This window comes from Apteryx mantelli, chromosome 2 (assembly GCF_036417845.1).
Source record: "Apteryx mantelli isolate bAptMan1 chromosome 2, bAptMan1.hap1, whole genome shotgun sequence".
NCBI classification, from domain to species: Eukaryota; Metazoa; Chordata; class Aves; order Apterygiformes; family Apterygidae; genus Apteryx; species Apteryx mantelli.
In genome coordinates, this window is record NC_089979.1 from 134,817,035 (window position 1) to 134,842,246 (window position 25,212).

A 25,212-nucleotide genomic window follows, 5' to 3' on the forward strand; every position below is an offset into this window, starting at 1 on the left:
CGGTTCCGGTCAAACAGTGCATATTTCCTCACCCATCTTGCCACTGCAGTACTAAATGATTCCAGGGTAGGAAGCATGCTGCGTAATCCTGCATTTTGGATTCTTCTCTGTCATCTGCATGGATATAATTGTGATATTTTCCACAAAGATCTTCCATTAACTAGGCACAGATGTTACTTGATTCATTAAATAAGCCATGTAACATAACGTTTGCTATCTCTATTTATATAATATTTGTTTTAATTTCCCATTTTTACTTGATTTTTTTACTGTAATAGATTTAACAATTGTAACAAGGAATAGTTGGTTTTGTGATGAAAGGCAAATATATATCAAAACCAAAATACAAAATCAATCATTCTTTTCTTCCCCAAAGGATTTCTGGTGTAGGAAAGAAGATATTTTATTTTCAAAATTGAGAATCAAACTCTACTGCTTGTAATTTTAACTCCAGTGCAGAAACAAAACAGGGAAAAGGGAATTTAATTGGATTCCACTTTGGATAATGGGGAATGTAATGAGGACAGCAGCTCTTGTGGTATTTTCCTATAATGAGAAAGTGAAAAGGTCACCCAACAGGGGTGCCTGAATGAGTGATAACTCTTCCTGGTAATGGTCTCTGGGAAAGACTGTGTGGGGGAGAGTGACTGTATTTATTTTGGTAAAGCTGAGACCAGATTTTTTTTTTTTTTAATTTTATTCCCCTCATAGATTTTGATGCCCGAAAACAACTAAAATGAGCAAAGGAGATGGTCGATACTTTAGATTTTGTTTGCCACAAATTGAGCAGGGTTATCTGGAAATTATAAATACTCCATATTGGTCCAGGCCATAAGTCCTAAACCAAAACCACATGCAAAGCCTTGGAAAATTAAAATACTGCAGCTGGGTTTAGTCAGCCAAAAACATGGCTGTTGAGCCACTCTGTCTGGTTATATGTATTTTTCAACTACTGAAGGATGCATTAAGGCATCCTGAAGACTATATCAGAGGAATAACTAATTATTAAAGAAAATTTGTGTAAACAAACTATCAATTTTGTAATACTTCAAACAATCTTCAAAAGCATTCAAAATAAAGGATCACATGTTGAAAAACGCTTAAAAAAAAGCAGCTATTTACATGGTTAACATGAATCAGCTCCAAAGGAACTATCCTAGCCCACAGAAGACTTTATTTGAAATGACCCTGATGACTGCAAAGAGTGATTAAACTTTGTTAGGTCAACAACTGAAAAACACTAAACAAAACAATGGCATCTTTTATGTCAATTTATTGACATGGAAGGCATACAATTATTACAATTATTGTCTGAAATAGAACACTGAATCTCCAAGAAGTGTGTGTAGTATCAAAAATGTGCCATAAAGTGGAAAAAACCCACCCTTCTCTCTAAATTTAGTATAAATGCCTTTATTTTGAACCTCAGCAGTGAGAAACAACAGTCATCATTATCAAATCAAGGAGACTTTATGGCTGCATCTAGCTGGTGAGAAACACCACAGGGCCAAGCAAGAGCACCGGGCCGTTGCTTATCCATGGTGATTAACCACTGTTGTACTCCCTGTTTAGCCTGTGCCAGCGGGCGTGGGCCATGATCTGGTCACAGCAAGAGGCGGGTGCCCTACCCAAGTCATAGCATGGATGCAACCACTACAGGTTTGACTCCCACCAGCTTACACGATCCCCCGCAACTCTCCCAGCAGATTTTGCTCCTCAGACTGTCCTGTGTGCTTTCACAACCCACCCTGAGGTGCGTGACACTTGTCCTCACAGGTACGCAGGCCAAGGACTATGCCACGTGGCCAGGCTGTGATGCATGGTCTCAGAGCTAGAAAAAAGTCCCTGGCTCCTGCTCTATTCATCAGCATAGACACAGCCAATGTTACTTCATTATAAGCTTTTCCTCTCTTCCCATAAACATTTCTTCAAACAGAGCTAATTAGAGACTTGTGCATTTACAAGTGCATAGTAATGTCCTTCCTTTGCCAGCAACTGGCTGTGAGTGCCCTGCTCCACCACCCTGCCGTTCTGAATCACCGCAATGACGTCCGCTGTCTGTACGGTTGTCAGGCGGTGAGCAATAATGATGCAGGTTCGACCTTGCCGGGCGTTATCCAGAGCTTTCTGGACAATCTGCACACAGATGTAAAGAAAATGCTGTTATCACCTAGAAAGTCTCACTTGTCATAGGAACAATACTTGATTTCATACTCTGTTATCATTTGTATGTCTCCCATAGGTATATGAGTCAATACATATATGAAACACCATTACTCAACAAGGTGGCTCACTGAGGTCAATAAGACTGATCATATGAGCATGAGTCAGTTGAGAATTGGGTTCTTGGGCATCCAGTTTGGGTCAGAACACCAGTTCAGTATTTATCATCAAATACGGCTAATAAAAAGACAGCTGAAGAGCATCAGCTCTCCACGGTGTGTATTACTTAAAGTGGTAGTTTTTGTTTGTTTGTTTTTAAATACTTAATACATACACACTGCTTCCTAGTGTTTTTAAATTCACAGCTTGTAATTGGAAAAGCTACAGTGATATACCTGCCTGGTTGTTTCACAGATTTCACTATGTTTCAATTGATCCTAAATTTTATTTTAGAGAAAGCAACTAACAATGCACATAGCCATAAATACTCTGCATAATGATCATTACTCACCTTTTCACTTTCTGTGTCAAGTGCAGAAGTAGCTTCATCCAGAAGCAGAACGGCAGGCTTACGAACCAGAGCACGGGCAATTGCTATTCTTTGTTTTTGACCTCCAGAAAGCTGTGTTCCTTTCTCACCCACTCGGGTATTATATTTCTGGGTATTAATATGAAAAAAAAGAAAGCCTGTGAATACTCTCTATGAAGGAAGGTTAGAAGAGTAAAGCTTAATACTTGGCTATAAAGATAATTAGGTATTTCCACCTTGAAAGATAGGCAAAAAAAAAAAAAAAGAAGAGCACAAGCATTTTTAATAAAGCTAAGCTTTTATAAACACCTCCTATGTAAATGCTTATATATACACAGCCATGCATATGATACCTGGTCTGAAAATTTACTTCCCTGAAGGGTAGAGTAGTTCTTGAATGGTACCGCTAGTGATACAGTTTGATAGAGACATCTGTCCATGACCATATGATCACTAGAGTAACTATAGATTTAATGTTTTCTGAAGTCTACACAAAGGACTTGATCCCAAGTTTCTTGTGTATAGTAAAAAAAGAAATAAATAAAAAAAAAACAAAAACAAAATCCCAAACCCTCTTTTCAATGTATTTTCAAATATCAGTAGTAGTGAAAGTGAAAAATTTTTCAGCATCATTGCATCATTTTCAGTTACTGGGAACTATAGTGAAAACCAAATATTAAAGCATTTTTCCTTGTTAGAACAAATTCTTGGCAAGCATGAAGGTTAAAATGCCATGTCATTCATTTATCTGCACATCTTTCTTTTAAGAAACACTCTCTATGCCTGCCCATCCAATTAAAATTAGTTTTACTGAAATATTTTAGTATAATTCACCTTTCTTTGAGAGTAACTTGAGAAGCTGCAGCCAGAAAAAGAGAAAAAAAAAAAAAACATAAGGTACTACATGTAAATAATAGAATGTCCTCCTACTTATTTTTTCCTCATATTCTGCTTTGTCTACCACAATGTTAACTGGTGCCTTTTTTGAATGACTTTACAAATATTTTAAACTTAAACACACTGACTGACATGTTTAAACATCAATTCCATATTGTTCTCCTTAAAGGAAACAAAAATGTTCTTTTTCATTTTATCTTTGTAAGTGATTTCTCCATGTCATTTCAAGTATCCACTGTCACTGTGAATGAAAGATCACCATCTCTTACCTCTGGCAGTTTTTCAATGAAGGTATGAATATTTGCTGCTTTAGCTGCTTCTTCAATTTCCTCCTGACTTACAGCCCTACTGTTGTCTCCGTACTGAATATTTTCAGCAATGCTGCAGTCAAACAAAATGGGCTCCTGTGACACCAGACCCAGTCTGGACCTTAGCCATTGTAAATGCAAAGTCTTGGTATCAAATCCATCTGCAAACTAGGAAAAGCAACAGAAAAATGATGCCAAGTTGAGCAGAGAGCTCATCCACACATACACAGTATAAACAGGAAACACCAATTGTAACAGGAAACCTGGTACGTATTAGATTCCCAGCTGAAATAAAGTAAATTTCTCAGAAAAAGGGGAACTGAACTAACGCTATGAATAAATATTTCCTTTCATTAGTTTTTAATTTTGTGCATGTTTTCACTTCTATTTCCCAGCAGACAGAAATGTAGAGTGCAAATCACAGGCCGTTCCTGCAGTCCTCCCAACCTCACTGAACACAAGAAGTACCAGGAACCTTGGGGGAAAGCATATTCCCTAGAAGCTGAACATACCAACAAATATTCTCTGCTGTGATTTAAACACTCAGCCTTAAAACCTCCAAGGAAATGTCCCTGGACCTCCTATAACCACTACTGGGGACTGCAAGACAGATTCCATTGCATCCCTCTGACACTGACACTGTAACATCCCCGTGGGATTATGTTCATATTACCTTAAGCATATATTGATGTCTCTAATATGTGAATTCACATTAATGAGATGATTTACTGACAAGTAAGTAACATAAGTGTTATAGTCCTGTTCGAGCAGGCTGTGAACAGCTTTAGGGAGGCAATGCTGTCTGCCCCCTTCGTTCTTTCCCCTGGACGGATCGGCTCCTTAAGCCAGGTTACCATGCAAACACATGTGCCAGTGCTGGCACGCATGGCAAATGCATGTGGGCAGGCAGTGACAAGGGTCTTAATCTTAGCTCCGGGGGGGCTGCAGCCTCAGTAATCCACACCTCTAATGCAGAGGCATCTCTCCAGAGATATTGCCAGGATCATTGAAGGCCTCTGAAATACCTAAAAGATAAAGAGCTCTATAGATTTAACTGTTATTAATAGCCATACACATCTTGCTTACCACTTGTCCTTCCACAGGGTCATAAAATCTCTCCAAGAGCTGAATGGATGTGCTTTTGCCACAGCCACTGCTTCCTACTAAGGCCAGAGTCTGTCCTTTATTAACCTTCAAGCTGAGTCCTTGCAAAACCTGAACTTCTGGTCTTGACGGATATATAAAATGGATGTTTCTGAATTCAATGTTGCCTTCAAAATTACTCTGGAAGCAATAGAAAGTTCATATGCTTACATTAACTTTTTTTTTTTTTTTTTTTTTTTTTTTTTTTAAGTTAAAGCAAATACTGTAAGCCTTGTTTAAGTGAGAGAATTGACAATGAAGTTTGGGATGGTGTTTCCAAAACTGTTGTTGATGTTTTTCTCCTTTGCAATTACAGATTGGATTAAGTGGAATATCGTTATTTATGGAATGATCTGCAGATGTGAATTGCTAGAACCTTCTGGAGAAATCACTTTCTACATCTCTGTCTCTCTTCTACTTCATTTCACTTCATCTTTGACAGGAGAATCTTCACTTTAGAAAGGTCAATGATCTTAATATTTTTCATTTATGCTCCTTATATTTGAAATTGAGGCACTTTTACTCTTGGTATAATCTATGGCTTTTGCTTTATTGATTTCACATTTCAGATAGCACAATTTGAGTATCTAATACACAGAATGAATATAGCACAAACTCAAGATCAGATTTTAGAATAACAGAGCAAAGTCCTGTGGTTAGTAATTTAGATGCAGCTAGGACAAGTTGTGTTTTAAAGAGCAATTATAGATGTTGCTTAGCCATTCTGCATCAGCATGATTGGAAGAAATGCATTAAGACAACTGTGTGTCCTATTGTTTGGGGTATGAGCCACCCCACGTACATACTAGCAGCACTGCTAGTACAGTGCTATCACAGCAGCTAAAGATCTAATTTAATGGACTTAAATCTTTGCTCCACTGACATCACAGGCATCACTGGTATTCGAGCTGGCCTACACTACAAGTATTTTAATTCAAATCTTATTTTATCAAAGGACATTCTACCAAATCTTTCAAAGTCTGTGCCTGCGGGCCCTGGTTCAAGAAAATACACAAGCATGCTTGTAATTTTAAAGGCTGAATATCTTGCGTATGAGCTTAAAGTTATAGAAACTGTATTACAGCTTCCTGAGTTGGGGCTACTACCTAAAAACCTTAAAGGGAAGGTTCATTTTGAAATGGATGTGCAAATGTAATCCTTCTAATCTGTCAAATTTCTATATGAAATGCTTTCAGTTTACAAGTGCCAAGATCAGTTCCTTACTGAAAAAATTGACTTAGAGGTGAATTTTTTTGGGGTGGAGAGGATTGCTTGTTTTTTTTGGCTTGGATTTTTTTTTGTTTTTAAACAGACTGATTATTCATCAGGCTAGTTTTGACTCCACAAGAGCACATTTTTACTTGAATGAGTTTCCACTGTTGTAAGACAATGGATTTTGACAGAACTATTCTGTCTCTGAAGGAACTAGTCTATATTTCTTATACTAGGGCACTTTTATCACTGTTTTTTTGTTTGTTTGTTTGTTTATCTCTTGTATACCCTTTCAAAGCCAATATGACTGCGAGTGGAACTGACATTGTTTGTGTTATCCTGAAGCCATTTAAGATGCTGGTCAGTTGAATGAAATATCATTTTTTTTAGCTCATTCAGAGCAGAATTATTCACTTCTGACTGAAATGCTGAAATAATAAAATGGTCCATTAAAAGAAATTAACAAGGCAGTACCAGTATTTTATAGTGTTTGTCTTTTGTGACACCTAAAAAAATATGAAACTATGTGAATACAGTTATGGGCAATAAAACATTACTAATTAATTTGCTTTAAGGTTTTTCTGAAAAACCTTACCAGTTTTTCACCTTCTTCACTATAACTGTCAATTGGAGGTTTTCTGTCCAAAAGCTGAAAGATTCTTTGAGCTGAAATTTTAGCTTTGCCATAATCTGGTGCCAGGGAAGCAGACTGACCAACATTCATAGCTGCAAATATGACTGAAGAAAAAACTCTAAAAGTGAAAGAAAGAGCATCACTCACTTCAGGTGAAACAATATATTATTCTCCTCAATTATAAAACAAACCCTCAAAATAATAAGTTTCCTTCATCTTCAGACTGTGACATTTCTAATGCTCCTCTCCCAGAAATATTTCATACAGGATTAGAACTTGCTGTTTATTCCTATGAGTACTTTATAGATAAGTAATGTCACGTCACTTCTCTGTGCAAAATCCTCAGCCTGGAAGAAATGCCAAATAGTGAAAGTTTCTCCACAATAAATGCACTGAGCATGGCAACACGCTCGCTGCTTCACTGCCTGAATACGCACCTGTCCCAGAAACAGCCCTTCTGCCCAAACTGAACTCCCAACCAGACTGCGAATTCCTGAATCTCTGTGCTCCATTAGTTCTGTAATTAGACTAAACAATTAGCATGCATTGAAGCCACTCTCCCATGTATCAATCTTTACCTTCATAAAATATACTCACATGAACATATTTTCAAAGCTGGTCATACAATGGGCAATGAGCCATGCCCCAAATCTGAAGATTGCTGCGTTAATAAAGTAGTTTGCACACTGAGCTACTCCATACGTAAATCCATAGAAAGGGGCTTTTGTCAGAGAACCTCTGATAAAAGAAGAGACTTTCTATAAATAATAACTTGTAAAACAGAAACAGCAGACACTGGCTGAGGGATGGCCAGATTTCTGGGTTAAAGATTTCAAGCAATACCGCTCACCCACCAAAACACAAAACAACCTAAAACATGCATGCACTCGCAGAAAAAACACTGCCTGACCCTAAAAGCACCCTGCATGGTGACCTGGAACTGCCCTTAGGACAGAAAATTACAGCAGTGAGAACCTTCATCCTCTGTTATGTCATCTTGAATCTCTTCCTCCGTCTGTTCTAAGCTAGGACAGGTCACTGGAGCAGTTAAAAAAACATTTTAATAACTACCACATATGACCCAGCTGACTAAGAAAACAGACAAGCTTCAGCCCAGCCTAAGAGCTGCCTGAGGGCTTCTGCCAGGTCTTCGTCTTCTTGTCCGAGCAGAGCCTTCTCATCCCCGAACTGGAGCAGGGACATTATGCTGGGTATTCCCACTGGGATTTAGAATTAGCCTCTATTTCTCAATCCATCCTTCTGGAGAAATTTCATTTTGTGTAGATAATTGTCTACACACTGAATCAGACTTAAGAGAACTGACTCTGCCCTCATGGTTTAGGATGCTCTGAGGAAACAGAAGTCTCCTTACTAGTCCAAGCTGTAAATCAGGAGCCTTTGACATCCAGGAAGCATCCAGGTCATATCCTGGATATTGCTAGTTCACCCAATATTAATTTTTAACACTGTTTTGGCTGAGAACAGATTATACAATGCCTTATTTTCAAGCCCTTCTGTTTCCTCCCACTAGGGAGGAAAGAAACAAATCAGATTTTAGACTATTTTATTTAAACAAAATGGGACCAGAAAAACCTGACATTTATGGTTATTAGAGTGAGGTTCACCTGAGACAAAGATGTCAGTTGAGATGTAGCAGGCCAAACAAGGTAAACATGACCTTGAAACAAAATTCATATTTTTGGAATAAAACTGGTTTATGTTATGAAGGGTGTGGTACAGGATTTACTGTCAGTTCCTGAGTTATATCACATTATTCCACTATACTAAAACAGAGTGAACTGAAGTCCCATATTTTATGTATATACACAAGCAAACACAATATTCTGTAACATACATGGAGAATACAGTATATGAAGTGCTTGTATAATGAAAAGGCAAGTCATGCAAATGACATTTTTTCATTCTACAAACATCTCAGCAAGTGCACTAAAACACACCAAGTAAACAAATTTCAAACCTATTTAAAAGGCTATCGATATCCTTCACAGTCATACAGGTATTGGATAATTTAAAGGAATTATATTTATAATAAATCTGGGATATTCAATAAGTACAAAAAAGAATTATTAAAGAAAAAAATCCCACCTATATGGACTGGTCAAACTTGTAACGTATCTTTCATAAAACACATCTTCTCTGGTCAGTGAAGCTATGGTTCTTATATTTTCAACTGATTCTGTTGAAATCTAAATTGGGAGATAAAACAGATAAGAGGTAACCCCTTATAACTGAAATCTACAAAATCACTCCTAAATGCTTCTCTTCTCTAACATTTACTATTTTGAACTGGAAAGTCTTTACTTCAGAAAAGAGACTGAGGTCTATTATCAGGTAAGTTGCACAGAACAATGAAATTATTCACCCCAAGGTCACAAAGCAAGGTGAGGGTGAAGCTGACAATGTATTCCAGTTCTGAACCTTGGGTTCGGACACAGGGAACATCACACCCTGTCCCATAGGTTGCGGTCCCTATGAATTAAGCCCGGATTAATGGCATGGACTATCCCTGTGTCCCAGAAGAGCACTATCAAGTAAATGAAGGCAGCACCCTACAGCTCCCGAGCATGCTACTGCTTTGCATGTTATGATGGAAGCAGAAAATAGCTGTCAGGACTCAGCCCAGCTACACGCCTGGCTGCAGCATGGAGCAGTGCAGAGCTACACCGCTTGCACTAGGCCTAAAGTGCACCAGCACTTGAGCTGCTGCTGTTTTAGCTGTCCCTTTCCTCTACAGAAACCTGGTATGGAAGCTTTCAAATGCATTTTTATAGTCCAATTTACAGATGTTTTGTGTTATCTATGTTTTGCTTTTCTTGGGGATATATAAACATTCCCTTCTTCCCCCACCCTGTCCTTTCCTCTCCCCCTTTCATTTATCTTGGATAATTGAGTCAGCTGTAAAAAAGCTACAATGTTGTCCTTAAAAATGATCTCACACCATAACCCTGTAGTTAAAATTGGAGAACTTACTCTTCCAGCCTCTTCCAAAGCTTTTTGATCTTTTGCTGCATGACCAGAGACAGAGCTAACATTTACTGCATTTGCAGCAATAACGAAAGGAATGCAGGCCAGGATAAGCAAAGTTAAGTGCCAGCCATATACAAAAGCAATAACGATGGCAGTCAGAAGGGTACAGACAGTCATAGTCATCAGTCCAAGTCGAGTTCCAGTTGCCTAAAAAAATCCCAGAAACACAAAAACATCCATCATTAGATTTTCTTTTTGTTAATTATATCATCATTTGAAATCACTGCTTACTGAAGGCCAGAATTTCAGCTGGAAAACATAATCATGTATGGTCATGACAATAGGCATATATTTAAGTAACTGTTCTTAGACATTTCTCTTATCTGCCAGCATTCAGACCTTCAAGCGAGGTTAAAGAAGTCTAAAAGGTCAGTAACAGCAGATGTTTAATTAAATATATACCTGGACTTCCTTTGCTACGTAAAGCACAGGAAGAAGCCTGTGGCCATGCTGGCTGGCAATACTGTTCTGGGGCCCTTTGTTCTGGGGCAGCTTGGCTGTCGGGAGCCCAGCAGCAGATGAGGAGGGCTTCATTCTAACAACAGCCATCCACCGACCTTTCCCACTAACCGTAATGGAAACTACTCATCCTCAGGTCCTCACACAGCTGCCTCTGGGACTGAATGCTTGGAAGAACCTTGGTTCCACCCTGCAGAAATGCTTCATCTCAGCAGGGCTACCATGTGGGAAAGGTGAGCGCATTAAAAAGAACTGTCTCCTCCCTGCTTGTATAAACTTTTCATCAAGAACTTCTAACTAGAGATGATTGGCATCCAGGATGCAGGTGGGCTCTCAGGACTGCAGAAGAAAAGGCGTGCAAAAAGCCCTGTGGAAATAGTCCATCTTCCAAAATCTGGTTTGGTGGAAAAAATGAAAATCCCTGGGTGCAATGTAAAATTCTTCCCTTTTTTGCCAAAGATTTTCCTGTCCTGAAAAAACTTTTCTTGTTCAACACAACTTAAAATAGTAATAACTAAACCAATGCCAAGGTGAATTGCTGCCATATGTTCTAGGGGCTGCACATAAACATGATCTGGAAACTTCAGCCAGCACGTGGCAGGGCACCTACCTACTGACACTTTGTAGAGCTGCAGAGAATGGAACAGCTTTGGAAAGCAATTCCTGCCCTTAGTTTGCCTTTACAAATAGGGGACCTTCTCTGTACCCCTCCTTTCTACTTCTGTGCTGACAGGGTGATATAGTTCAGTAACACTGAAACAAACTGGAATTTTAAAAGATGCAAATGACTAAGTTCGGGCAAAGATTATTCTCCCAGTATTGGTGCATAAGGAGGAGTGAGGAACAAAATCTACTGAGGCTGAAAAATGTAAATTTTTGGTTTACAAGTTTGAAGGAAACTGAAAGTCTTCTTAAAACTAGTAAACTTTTTTTTTCCCCTATGAATCCTGCAGTGATTTTTTTTGCAGGGAGAAGGGAAAGAACAGAGAGGCTTTTTTTTTTTCTTTTCGCAGCCTGGCAGATTTTCAAGGACTGCTGATGAGGTGAGGAGTAGGTGGAATTCTGCAGAATTTGCCATATTCTCCTGCTGGGTTTCCACTGGCCGCCTCTCCCATGCCAGTGCCTTGAGTCATCCCATCCCTTGGGCATCATCCTCCCTAGTGCTCTTTATTAATGACAAGTCATTTCTTCCTGTTTGGCCTGCTTGTGTGAGAAGCACATTTGATGGGGATGGGAAGAAGAATTCTGTTCATTAAGGCTGGTAAGGGGCTGCATCATCTGCAGTTGTAACCTCTTCACGTCTCTCAGGGGAGGCTCTCGAGGCACCAAAGTCTTTACCCCATTGTAGGGTGTAAAATTGTGGGCTCTACTGAATGTGTTCCCCAGCACGTATACAGATTTTATTTTGCGTGGTGAAAGAGTTCACAGTTGTTATTATATACTTAGCTTAAAGACTTGCAGCAAGGGAATGAAAGGTATACGAACATCTGCTGAATTTTTGATAGTCCTCATAAATTATCAGCTGGGAAGCCATTTCTAAGATGTCAACAGCATGCTATTTAAATGCATCTGCCAGTCTGTGGGGTAGATTTACTACCTTGTTTTCTGAAATAATCTCAGTGTCCCTTGCAAATTTCAATTAATATTTGTAGGAAAAATATGAAAAAAATAAACATACAAAAAAGAATCTTCATACCCCTTTGACTTGGGAAGCATCTGTAGCAAGCCGGGTTAACAGAACACCAATAGCATTTTTTTGATCATCGTACCATCCAACCTCCTGCAAGAGAAGATGCAGTTACTAATTTTTTGTTTCAAAAAATTACATGTTCTTCTTATATTTCAGTATCAGGATCATTAGCAAAATGAACAAATACTTCCAGCTCATCTAGCACACGAGGAAATGGAAGTGCAAGTCAATGACAGCACTAACTACAATAAACTACAATAGTCTTCCTCTGTAGTAAATATCTTCCAAGTAAACTAAAAGAAAAAGCTTAAAGAGTGGTATTCTGTTCTGAACATGTAATTGTTCACAAACAAGGTGCTATCAGCTGTAATGTACTTTAGAATGTATCTATTTAAAAATTTTTGTTATAAACCCCTTTTATCCAGTCCTTCCTTGGGCCTGAAGAGAGGTAACTCTTTTCTTCTCACAGCAGTTATCTGCTCCATTAACTACAGAGGAGGAATTTCTGATCTATATTTGTCCATACAGAATGGAATCAGGCCCTTTTACCTCCAAAGTTTATGGGAGTTGTTTTTTTCAATCGCTTATAATTTTCCCTCTTCTAGGCCTTTCAGATGTTTCCATGAACATACAGGTCCTTGTCAGTTGTTCTCAGTGTGTGTGGGGGGGTGCCAAGTGATTCACCCTCAAAACTCCTATGCAAGTAACAATCAATTGTGTGAAATCTCACGAATCCATTAACAGAAAGGGTTGAATTTAAGAACTTTTCTCTTCTCACAAGTAATTCTTAATGTAGTAGCGCAATTTGATTTCTTTAAAAAAGTTACCAGATAGTCTGTTTGCTATGGACTGTAATATATAGATTTAAACCTGAACAGCTAAACAGATTAGACTTAAATCTATGTATTACATACCTGCATCATGACCACCCAAGCAAGTGCAGATTAAATTTATTTGGTCCTCCTTGCAGCTGTTTTTGCTCACCCAGATTCTTGTCAACCATGTGCATGTTAGCATGTCAGAAATGTGCACATGTGCAATGATACTCCTTCAAAATTAGACTATTTTCAGTGGCAGCATTGAGCTAAATTGCACATGGGATAGGAGACTTCCAGAAAAGCAGTATTCTTTTCTAAGCCACTAGTAGAAAAGACAGCTTTTTGTTTGTCTTTTCTCCAGACCACACAACTGAAACCAAATATATATCTTGTAACAGTCTGAAAAAGCCATCTGGCTCTCATGATATCCTAGCTGCATAACTCATACCTGCTGCAGCAATGCTCTGAAGGACAAAGAGCGCAGTCTCATTGTTAGTATTTCCCCAGACTTTCCAAACATGAATCCCTGTGGGTGGAGAGGAGCAGGGAGTAACAGTCACATTTTATACACTGAGCTAAAGCATCAGATTAGAAAAAACACACAATAAAAGCAATGACACCAAGAAGTCTCTTGCAACCCTCTGTGCATTTGTAAAACTTGGGAACATACCATTCAAGTTCCTGGAACCCGAAACTCTGTTTTCCAACAGAAAAGGAGCAACATGACAAAGAAAGTAGGAGCTTCATTGTAATGCCTTTTTTTCGACATGCCTCAACAACGTCAAAAGATAAATCAACCACAAGACCCAATCAGCTGTTGGCCTCCCTACTCATACTACTACCAGAGGTGTCCACCAGCATCAATCATACCAATGGATTTGGGGATATGGCCATCAATGTACAGTAATCATTTCCTGCAAGCCACAGAACATTAATAAGAGGACAGAAAATTGTGGACTTTGTTGGAAGGTATGAAAAAGACCATCTACAAGTCTCTATTCTATACTAGCCATTCAGTAACTCTCCTTGGGAAAAGTCTATAGACTGTCAATGGGACATGTAAGTTTTAATTATACCTTTTATGGCCAGGCCCTCAACTTTGATTTCAGTCATGTTGAACCCATCATTGTCTTCAATGGAGGCATGCTTATTTAAATTTACAGAGAATATGAGCATATGTGTTTAAGTAAACACATGGATAAAAATCACATATGTCAGAAAGAACCCTGGCACTTACACATGGTTTTGCAAGCTCTGTCTTGCTCCTTATGCCAAACTGATAGCAGTTATACCTGCAGCCTGGTGGGAAGTTAAGGGCTTCTGGCATTTCAGTGTAGTGACACTTACTTGGACTACGTATGTTGCTAAGGTGATCACTCCAAGTAAAAGAAACATTAGAGAAAGCACCAAAGTGTTCTTATTTCTTTTTTCTGGATCTGTTTCTTGGAAAGCCTATGTAAGAAAAAACACAAGAATTAGCACATAGACAATGACTGTCAGACAACCAATCTTCATCTCATGAAACTACTCTACTGCAGTTTCTTGTAGCAGTCTCCAGGATCCTGAGCTCAGTCTGCACTCAGCTCACTGTTGTGGGCCAGAAGGAAGTCCAGCTTTCCATTTAACCTACATCGTGTTAGCTCATTCCCCCACCTCCAACTATTTGTCATTTCCTCTGCTGATCAGCTGCAATTCCACGGGGCTCTGCCTCTAGACAGTCAGTTCAACAGCTTTTATCTCTTTTTCTTTGGAATCTGTCTCTCCACCAGACAAAGCCATATCCCTTTGAGCTGCCTGGAAATCCTGTCATCTTCCTTCAAGCTTTCCCTCCAGTCTCCTTTCTTCTCCCAGATGATACCCCATCATCCTACTTCAGCATTGCGCAGTATGGTATAGGAACAGTTTGGTATAGGAATCCCACAGGAGACTCCTTGCTCCTTGTAATGATGCGGAAAACAAAGGAGAAATCGTTTATGAAGTCCAATGGTTCTGAATGGCACTGACAACATAAGGCATCTTGAAAGACTTTAAGGTTTAATACACAAAAGGTCTAGGGCAAGTACAGGCAAGTGGCACATTCACTTGGTTTGTTTCAGTGGTGTATTTTTAAGACTAACCTGAGGACTAGAAGAAAGATATTTGCTTTACATGAAGTATGGGGATGGAAAATAAACAAAATATTACAACTGAAGAGAAGTTCTGATCCAGACTGCCTGGACTGATGGAAAAAACCCAGCCTTTAGACTGCAGAGATGGTAACCTTCGACACCTTTCCCCATCCCCATGTAATTCTGTTGTCTAAACATAGGCATCTGGTGGCCTTCTATATGCTGTTGGATGTCTGAGACACCTGAAGGGGGCCAGTTTACATGAGTGGATCCCACCCAGAGTCTCCCATGGAGGGAACTGGCTGGGATGAAGGAAGCTCAGGAATCCAATGTCCATTTGCAGAACTTACCCCAATGATTTTTCCAAATATAACAGCAAATGCAGGATGGACCCCACCTGAAATGGCAGCAGCAATCACTCCCAGTACTACATACAGCCATTCAGGTTTGTTTAGAGCCAGGATTCTGAAGTATGACACAGCAGGGAGATTTTCTTCCTAGAAGAAAAGGAAGTTTGCAAGTTTTCCTCAGAAAGCTGCAGAACACGAAAATCCCCACAGAGGAGGAGTTAATTGGGCATTGAATAGTGAACTGTCTTAGTAAACTACTGAAAGCCCTCTATGTGCACTCTCTGAATGAGCAAACATGCTGGAGATCTGCAGCTTTGCTGTTTCATGTCCTAGGACTTCAATTGCACTGTATAAATCTGGAGACAAAAATTTAACAAAAGGCTAAGTCATGAGGGGAGAAGGGTCAGTACAGTTCATTGAAAGTCAGATAGGACTGGTCACCATGAATGGCAACTTTAACACTTGAATCATTATAAAGAACTAAAAGTCTCACTGTCTAGAGTGCAGAAAAGATCCCTCTGGTTCAGCTTCAGCTAAATGCTAGTGGGTTGGCAGTAATACAACTGGGTATAGATGTCTTTTTCTTTTACAAAATACAGCCTATGCATCATTATCAGAAGCATGAAAGAGGCATATGTAACAGTGATTTAGCCTGCATCTCCTTTGAAGATACACAAATACTCTGTTGTGTTTTACTGATTTACTCATATGTCTATGCCTCCACTGGGTAAGATCTGGAAAAGCAAAAAATGAAAACATTGGAAAAGAGACAAAATATTAGATGGGATTATTGCTCTTGACTCCTGGTTATCTTACCCGGTGCTTCAGATGCATCAGGTCATTGAGCTTCAACCATAAAAGTGGGTTGAACTTTTTGAATAAAAAATTACAACAGCTAGATGCTCGATTTCTTAATTTTTCTGCCAATGTGATGAATACTAAGCCATGAGTATGTACACTCACTTCCTCTAAGGCCTTAAGTTTGAACACAGTAATAATAAATGGACAAAAAGTATGTTTTAAAGTCACACTTTTTTTGTGATAATACAAATGCACCCAATTCCTGTGTACTGTTTGCATCACATATTAGCTGGAAACCATATTCTAGTGAAAAGAAACATAGATAGATACAAAGGACACCATGGCTTCCAAAAGTATGCTAAATAAGCAGATGCTGTATTACAGATGAAATCCTAATTTCCATAGATTTCAAAAGATCCAAGTTTTTACTTCAGAATATGCATTTTGTTTCTTCAAATTGAAGGTCCTGAAGTCAGGTTAAAAAAATAATAATAATAAAAAAAATTGGCAACTCTTTTTCCAATACATTTGATACAAAAAAAATGCTAGGAATTGTTACATGCAGTTCAAATAGTACAAAATGTGATAAATCAAAACTAAGTTATGCTGAGCTTTCTAGACAAAGCATAACCCAGAATCCACTAGGAGTGTTCTCCTATTGATTGCACTGAACAAGTTTTGCTCAACTTTGAAAAAACAAAGTTCTACCTCTAAAACCTGACTTTTTCGTCCTTCTGTTCAGTGAAAGTGTTTTATTTGAATAAATAAGAATTTCCAGAACTGTAGAGATATAGATATATTGATATGTACATTGAGACAGAGAGAGGTGGTTCTTTTATTTAGGTTACACTTCAAAAATTCAGGGTTTTTGGTACCTTTTTTTCCATTTCTTGTATATGAAATTTGATATCCCAAAGTGACTTAAAACTTGGTGTGCACACCCTGGGGATTATATTATCCACAAGTTTGTGCAACACTTCACATCAGGAAGTAAAGAATACTGCAAATGAAATCTCACAATTATTATTTTAACTAGACAGAATTAGAACTTGCCAAGGACACTGAAATTAATACACCTAATTTTATAAGGTATGACAGAACTTGAGACTTAGCATTTATTTAACTGATTATAATAAATCTCCAACAGCACATATTTTCCCACATTTTGTGTCAATAGTGTCCAAATGTGATTTTTGATATGTAAAATGTACATATTTCCCCTATATTCCTGAGGGTAAATACTCACCATAGCTTGTACTCCCTATAATAGCACCAGAGTAAAGGTTACATGCATGGCTGTCAGCTATCTAAAAATAATTAAAATAATGTGCTTTGTGATTATGCTTACAAGCTATCACTAAACCTCAGAAGTAAAATTTTAGTACCAACCTCCAGGTCCTTTTTTTTCTTTTTTTCAGAGGATTTCTTCTTAGAAGAGCACCTCCTGCTCTTATATCTGCTGAATCTTCTACGAATGCTGCCTTTCTTAAAGATCCCCAGATCCTCAAAGTCAACTTGACCAGTCAATTCCTGCACAAGATCATTTCTGTCATTTTTCTCATATTCCTCGACTCCTGTCTCTTCATCTTCTTCTGATGTCCCATCATCTTGAACATTGATGCTACAACCCTAGTGACAATTCAGGATACAAAATCGCAAGACATTTTGAGTGGAGAGAAGGAAGAATGAAACTTGTTTCTCATGAATATTGCTACTTCAATCATGTGAGTACAGTTGCTTCATTAGTTCTGAAATGGTAGAAGTTGTGGAGAATTTGGCTCTTTCTTTTTTTAAATCTTCCTTTTTTTTTAAGTACTCTGTGTAAGTGGGATCTGGAATCTATTAATTCTGTGATTATGTCATAATTCTGTAGTCTGTGTCTGCTAGTCAATTATGTTTTTGACATATTAGATCATGTCAACATGAAACTATTGCAGCTGAAAAACAAGTATCCAAGCCTGTGCCCATGTCTTAGACTAGACGGATCGACCAGCTTTCAGCTGGACAACATGCAGGAACTACAGAAAGAAAGCACATGTCAGCATGTAACACATGTCAGCCTGTGCCTTAAGATATTACACATATAACTTCATTAAGCAATGGTAAAAAAATCAATTGTTTGTCATTACCTGCTGCATTACAAGAGAATAGTAGACTCCCTTCTGCAACATGAGTTCACTATGTGTACCTTGTTCAACCACAACACCTTTCTCAAGCGCAGCAATAGTGTCAGCAGTCCTGACAGTAGACAGTCTGTGAGCAATCACAATGGTGGTACGCCCATTCCGAGCCTTTTAGAAAAATAATGAAAGCAATTTACATTAAAATGTGCATGTAAATAACAAAACCAAAACAAAGTTATTTTTAGGTATTTATTTTATATATATAGAGAGAGATATATATAAAAATAAAACCCTCCCTTCTAAAAATCACCACTCTTTTCCCTGGTTTCATGTCTCTTTCTTATCAGTCTAAGGACACTTCCAATTACTGAATTCAGGAAGAGAAAATCAGATTAATCTTATTAGATAGGCAATGAAGATATTAAAGCCCATAATTAAGGTTACTTGACTTTTTTTTTAACTGAACTTGAACTCTTCAAGCTAAAGTTGTGCATAAAGTGTTTGTACATCTACACGTGTGGGAGGGAAATGCAATGAAAATTCTTAGATATTTCTCAAAATAAGGCTAAAAATACATGTTATTTACATAATTTCTGTGCACATTTTTGGTAGCATAACATTAGCATGACTTCTGATAAGACTTAGCAGGAAGGTGTAAAGGAGTGGAGCACATCTGGGTCAGAAATGTGACCCTAAAACTCTCTCCAAGTTCTTCTAAATTAACCGTGTCTCAAATCATCAGCTGATATGCTCTCAGTAGGGCTTTGCCAGTATTTGGCAGCTAGAGCCTCCAAAGTCTCAGTCAGCAGGTTACATGCTCCATCCCTTGCCAGTTCCCACATACAGACCAGTGACACACACAGGCCTCACTGAGTGACTGAGCATGCGCCAGCTTGTGACTGCTGGAAAAAATCATGACTGCCCTCCTCCCTGAAGCCTGGAGCAGACATTGGCTTGGGAGCAGGAAGAGAAAACTGAAATCCCTTGCAATAAATGAGAGTTCTGCAGTCCAGGAGCCTGCAGGATGAGGATAGAGCATACAGAACAGTCCCTGTGCAGTGCTCTCCCTCTATGTTATGCACTAAATGAAACAATAAACTTCTGGAAAAAGTTATTATTTGATCATGGGATTAAAGGATAGGGTACATGCAGACAAAGTCTAAATTATGGTTGAAGTGGCAACCTTTTTAGTGCCTTACTTTGCAGCAATAATATATCATTTATATACAAATTAGAAGAATATTATCTTTGGATCCATGTTACCTCAATACTAAAAATATCAGTGTAGTCCTGTGAGTATAACTGACAGCTACATTTGGCCTCATAGATTTAAACTGACTGGTGATGAAGGTGATAAGCTATATATTTCCCTTGAGACATACTTGTGACTCATAAATCTGTATTCATGACTACTGAAATTAAAGGTAGGATTTTTCACTAAGCTTTTTAAAAAATACATTAAAATACAGATTAGATATGTGATACAACACTCCAGACCAATCGTGTAGTTCTTGGTTAATCAAAGGCTCCAGGCTCCACTTCATCTGAGTGGAAACTGCTGATGTAGGAGGACCATGCTAAGGAAGAAACCATGAGCTGGAGGGACAGAAGCACTGGTATGAGCTCTGACAGCTCTGCTCCACAGTAGCATCCACCCTAAAGCTGTGGTGCTGGTAATAAACGGGAGGCAGAGACTTAGTGTGGGTAACTAACTTAGCTTTTAGTTCAGTGAAGGGTCTGAGTTACATTCAGTCTCTATTTGTGAAAAAGAAAATGGCTAATTTCCAAGAGCTGCCTGAAGATTATGAAGTGACTGTTCAATGAAGAACCAGTACGAGGAATATCATACATACTGTATGTTTCTATTAATTTATCTTGAAAGGCCATTCAGTCCTCATGCCTTGCCTTGATGATGTGCTACCCATACTTCACCAGCAAATGAACAATTGTGATTTGAGGAAAGAAGAGCAGGAGACCTAAGTTATACTTACATATGAGTGTAAATGTCTTGATAATTAGTAATGATGCTTAAAGAGAAATAGATGTGATTCCCAAGTGGAATTTTGTTTGATTATTATAAATTTACTATTATAACACTGAAATTGAAACATCCATCCAAATTTTATTTTCCAGTGTCCTTGATCCTAACAGAAAGCTGCACTGAAAACTGCATGTTAATTTTTCTCAAGTGCTGTTGCGATGTGCTTTTTCATGGTGATTGGTAGCTTTAATAACAAAATTCATACCTTATCAAGAGCTGCTTGCACTATGGATTCACTCTGAGTATCTAATGCAGATGTAGCTTCATCCAGAAGAAGAATCTTAGGATTCCTTGCCAGGGCACGGGCAATAGCTATTCGCTGTTTCTGTCCTCCACTCAGCTGAGCCCCTCTTTCCCCTACCATGGTGTTAAATTTCTGAGAAAAAGAGAAAATAAAATAAAAGTTGTGGAATGTCTCAAACAAACTCCACACTTCTCTGCCAATGTGACAGACAATGTGTACAATGCTGTGCGCATACTCAGCTTCTAGACAAGAGGTAGTTTATCTGGCTGATCTAAGCATGGGCAGAGCAAACATGCAATTACACCTGTCCAGCTAGCCATTAGCTAAGCTCTCCTACCCCCATTACATACTTTACATGCCTAAATTTGAACTTTATAGTCTTGATCACTACTGTTTGCTCTCAGAGTGCTCCAAACCCTGGGTATTCTGAAGCCAATCCTGTAAAAGGCATCTCTACATTTGCTCAAGACTACCTAGCTTTTCAACAGGACTGAGACTATAGGGATCCAAGTCATATCCTGTTGCACCAGGACCTCTAATATTGCCTCCTCTGATCCCAGGACACCTCCCTGGTAACACAACTTGGATCCTGCTGACCTGGTCACTAGTCCAAAGGAGCAAGTCCCAAGCTACACTATATTACAGCTGTTTAAGCAGCAAATGTGATCTAATAACCACTCCTGAGAGGAAAGACTTGAATTCCTGGCTCTCATCCTTCAGTCTATGGAGTCCAATCCCACTTTCCTGTGTCTCCCTCTAATCCAGGAAAATCTTGTCATGTCTCCATGCAAGCACAATGGCTTTAGAAAAGGATATCGTGAACTTTCCCCATCTTGGAATAGGCTTTTTTTGTGCTAGAAACGGCATACTCCTGAGAGATAGGGGTTGAGTTCTCTCCGATAGCGGAAGAATTTGAAATCAAAACCACAGTGGGCACTTTTTCACCTTTTTTTAACTGAAGGAACAAAAGGGAGAGACATACCATCATTCATTCTTGATGATGTGTTTTGAGTGACTGATCTTGTTTTTTTTTGTTTTTTTTTTTCCCTGAAAGAAAGGAGTTAATGCATCTACTACTAGGAGAGTATTCATAGCAGTGAGTCCCAGGTGGAAGGAGATGACTCTCTTCAATCTAGATTAGGTTCCCAGAAATAGCCTGGGTTCAGGGCATACTTCCCTATTTCCCCATTTCCTATCGAACTGCACAGATGGCTCCCCATGCAGAGCTTTGGATTTCTGGATCTTCTCGTTAAAAGCCTGACTCTTCCCACACTGCGAGTTCAGCGGGAATGCTAATACAGCCATGCAGCTTTTGTTCTCCCGAGTTAAAGCATCTACATTTCTTCCAGACATAGGAACAAATCCATTGAGGTCAGCCACACAAAGGCATGATATCTGGCCCAGAAAGTGCCTGAACCGAAAGCTGCTGGAGGCTATAAGAATATTTTGGGAAGTTACACTATAGCTTGATTTCCCATGCTCTCTCTGTCATAAAAAGGACACTGGCCTAAACAGACCTTTGGTTCTTATACTAAAAAAGTTTATGAACTCACATCAGGCAGTCTTGATATAAAATCAAAAGCATTGGCTTCTTTAGCTGCTTGCTCAATTTCAACATCAGAAATATCTTCTCTGCCATAGCGAATATTCTCAGCTATTGTTGTTGCAAACAAAACGGGCTCCTGGCTCACAATACCAATATTTTCTCTTAGCCACTTTACATTAAGTGTCCGAATATCCTGTCCATCTAAGGTAACCTGAGAGAAAAAGCATATGTCAAAGATGATGAGGAAATGAATTCTATTTATAATAAATCAATTGAAATAGATAAATGATTATTACCTGACTTAGGTATCAGCTGCAAGGACAAAAATGATAAGTATTTTTTTTTATTGTTCTCTTTAGTAGAAAACTAAATTGAAGGAGAAGTTTTTGTAGTTTTTCCATCTACTGCATGAACTAGAAAATAGACAGGAGCAGTATAAACAGGGAAGACATCAAGGTTTGTTCAATAAACATGTTGTCTGAAAACAAAGCTGGATTAAGAGATTTCCATCTTCTTTCCTGATTACTTTTCTCCCTATTTTCATGCCCCTGTGCCACAGCTCACTGTCCTCTCAGTTGTGGCTACACACTCTGTGGCTGCGCTTTACATCAGATTGAAGAAACAGTCCAAGTCCACCAAAAAGAATGAGGGAGATTATTTTTAAGCCAGATCATTTGCCACATGGTCCTATGAACATTTATATTGGCACAGCAGAAAAACAGCAAACTGAAGCACGTACAGCCATGGAAACAATAACTAAGAAACAACTGCGTTGATAATTGATAGCTACCTAGATACATTATATAGTAGTAGTTTATTCTCTAATACTTGAAATACTTACCTAGTTCCAACAAAGAGTAATAATTATTAAGTAGCATTCTTTAGATATCGTTTAATACAAAAATAACATTTTCCTTAAATATATATATTTTCCTTTGAAAATTTCTCATGAGAAACACTCACCATTTACTGATGAGATCTAGTGTTTAGTGGCAATAAAGCAGACATACAATGTATAATGATGCAAAGTTTTGCTGTGGGCTAGCAGGTTCAGAAAAATGAGCCAAGAAAGCAATTATTTAAAATAGGAAAAACTCTAGATTTTTGTTTATGTTCAATGAAAAGGAAGAAAAACGTAGCAGAGCACTGTTGGATTATGCTTTTTTTTTTTTTTTTAAGAGAGAGAGAGAGCGAGAGAGAGAGCGAGCGAGAGAGAGAGCGAGAGAGAGAGAAGGTAAGTCAAAGTTTACAGACTATTAGAAGCCAGTTGTTAATAAGAAGAACTTTAATTTCATATCTTTACATCTATTGAAAGATTTGTGGTATTTACTACTTCTGGCAAGCTACTGCAAGGAGGAGGAGCATAATAAAGAAAAAGTCAGATCATCAGAAAAAGACAGTTCATTTGAAGTTTAAATGGTGGAATTACAAAACTATGCAGAGATGTGCTCGAATTCAATCAATAATCAAAGTTCAGTCAACATGGGAAATTCAGGCTTATCCTAATAGCTCTCAGTTTTTATAATTAATTTGTAGGAACTTACTTCTCCTTGGACGGGATCATAGAATCTCTGTAGCAACTGAATGGCAGTGCTTTTTCCACAACCACTGGCACCAACTAGAGCAATGGTCTTCCCGGTTTGAACTTTCAAGTTTAGACCTTTGAGAATCTGGAAAAAAAAATATTTATATTTCAGTTTGACAAATTTGAAGTTACTTAAATAGGTAGACTGATTAAAAAACAGTCTGTCAAGATAATTGTAGCAATAAGCAAGACAGTAGTGTGGGGTGTCATCTGACAGGATATGGCAATAGTAATAAATTAAATGTACTTGGAAATATTCTGGGGCACTGATATGGAACAGCCTACACTATGCTTGTGAAGTGTATTAGCCTCCAAAACAGGATGGCAGTAGGCAACCTGCCTTTTGGGAATGGTACCTGGATCATTCTGGCTACCAAACCAAGCCTGGGAATTATTTGAGAAGATTGATGGCTGGAACAGGCCAAGTTCATGCCAAGAAACATTTTAACAGCTTCCCTGCATAGACCGTTGCATTCCAGTGCCTGGGAAAATTCCCCAGAACACTCAAATCAACGAATATAGACACAGCCACAGTACTCTAAACTTGATGGTTCATTTTCTCCTATTTGTGTGATACTGTAGCAGACTCAGGGTCATATGTTCTGCTGCCATCCTCATTTGTTTTTCAATGCTTAGAAAATGACATAACAGTTATGAATCTCACAGAAAAAAATATTTCAAAGGTGTTAAACATTATTGCAGAGAAACAAGCTTGGTTTGTTCCATCTTTAGTCTACAAATGGTTGTTTTGACAAGGTAACTGCTTGTCCTTACCTGCTTAAAGGACCTGCTGAAGGTCCTTAAGAAATCCCAACCCTTATTGTTAACAGCCTGAGCAACCTTGGGAATAATAGTTACAGATAACAGTATTTTTGTTGCCATTTTCACATTTAGGAACATTTTACCTCAAAAGACATCCTTTTCATATACGAGTAATACTGTGCAGTTGCCAAAATATTTTGCTGCTATGGGAACTCTTTTTGTTTATACCAGGCTGATTTACAATTTTGCCTACACATGTTTTCGCAATGAGAGATTAAAATAGTTGCAATATTGCGCTTCTCTCCCTATGTTACATCCAGTGAGCTTCACATCTCCAGGATGCTGATATCCTGGCGTCCACATATCAGACAAGAACTATGTTCCGGATACCATAAATTCTTCACATGCCAATAGTCACACCCACCTATAGGCTGTTTCTAACTCTCTGTTATCAGGAAAGGTGTTGAAAGATTAACACTGACAGTAGCTATATTTGATCTGGTGTAGTTTAGGCAGTGGAGATTACACTGTATTGCATTAATTGCTTGGGAGATTGTGGATAACTTCCACACATTTTTGCTGATTCTTTATGGCTTTATTAATATTATTTGATACTATTAGCAGGGAGAGCTGCTGACTCAGTAGATTTGGGAGGGATGACAAAATATTTCTTATTTCCCTCCCATTTGGCCTGCAGACCCACAACATAGCTCATCTCCTGGAGAGCTCTTTAAGAGGAAGGAAGAAGAGC

General features: G+C 38.5%; 1 protein-coding gene across 3 annotated transcripts in view; it reads right to left on the bottom strand.

Moving 5' to 3' along the window:
- Positions 1-1,257: 1,257 nt before the first annotated feature.
- ABCB5 (ATP binding cassette subfamily B member 5) overlaps positions 1,258-25,212 on the bottom strand; it is a 36,220-nt gene continuing 12,265 nt past the window's right edge. Inside the window, exons 13-29 of one of the 3 annotated variants that reach the window (XM_067291609.1) lie at positions 23,659-23,784; positions 22,122-22,325; positions 20,530-20,700; positions 18,290-18,451; positions 17,550-17,789; positions 15,360-15,506; positions 14,249-14,353; positions 13,350-13,427; positions 12,090-12,173; positions 9,878-10,081; positions 8,993-9,093; positions 7,484-7,624; positions 6,848-7,004; positions 4,984-5,181; positions 3,859-4,065; positions 2,675-2,821; positions 1,258-2,136 (exon numbers count right to left, since the gene is read on the bottom strand). In XM_067291609.1, the coding sequence (XP_067147710.1) occupies positions 1,939-2,136; positions 2,675-2,821; positions 3,859-4,065; positions 4,984-5,181; positions 6,848-7,004; positions 7,484-7,624; positions 8,993-9,093; positions 9,878-10,081; positions 12,090-12,173; positions 13,350-13,427; positions 14,249-14,353; positions 15,360-15,506; positions 17,550-17,789; positions 18,290-18,451; positions 20,530-20,700; positions 22,122-22,325; positions 23,659-23,784 (2,670 nt within the window). In that variant the 3' untranslated portion in view covers positions 1,258-1,938. Of the gene's footprint in view, positions 2,137-2,674; positions 2,822-3,858; positions 4,066-4,983; positions 5,182-6,847; positions 7,005-7,323; positions 7,415-7,483; positions 7,625-8,992; positions 9,094-9,877; positions 10,082-12,089; positions 12,174-13,349; positions 13,428-14,248; positions 14,354-15,359; positions 15,507-17,549; positions 17,790-18,289; positions 18,452-20,529; positions 20,701-22,121; positions 22,326-23,658; positions 23,785-25,212 lie in introns of those variants that run through there. The other 2 variants (XM_067291610.1, XM_067291611.1) reach the window with 2 other exon arrangements.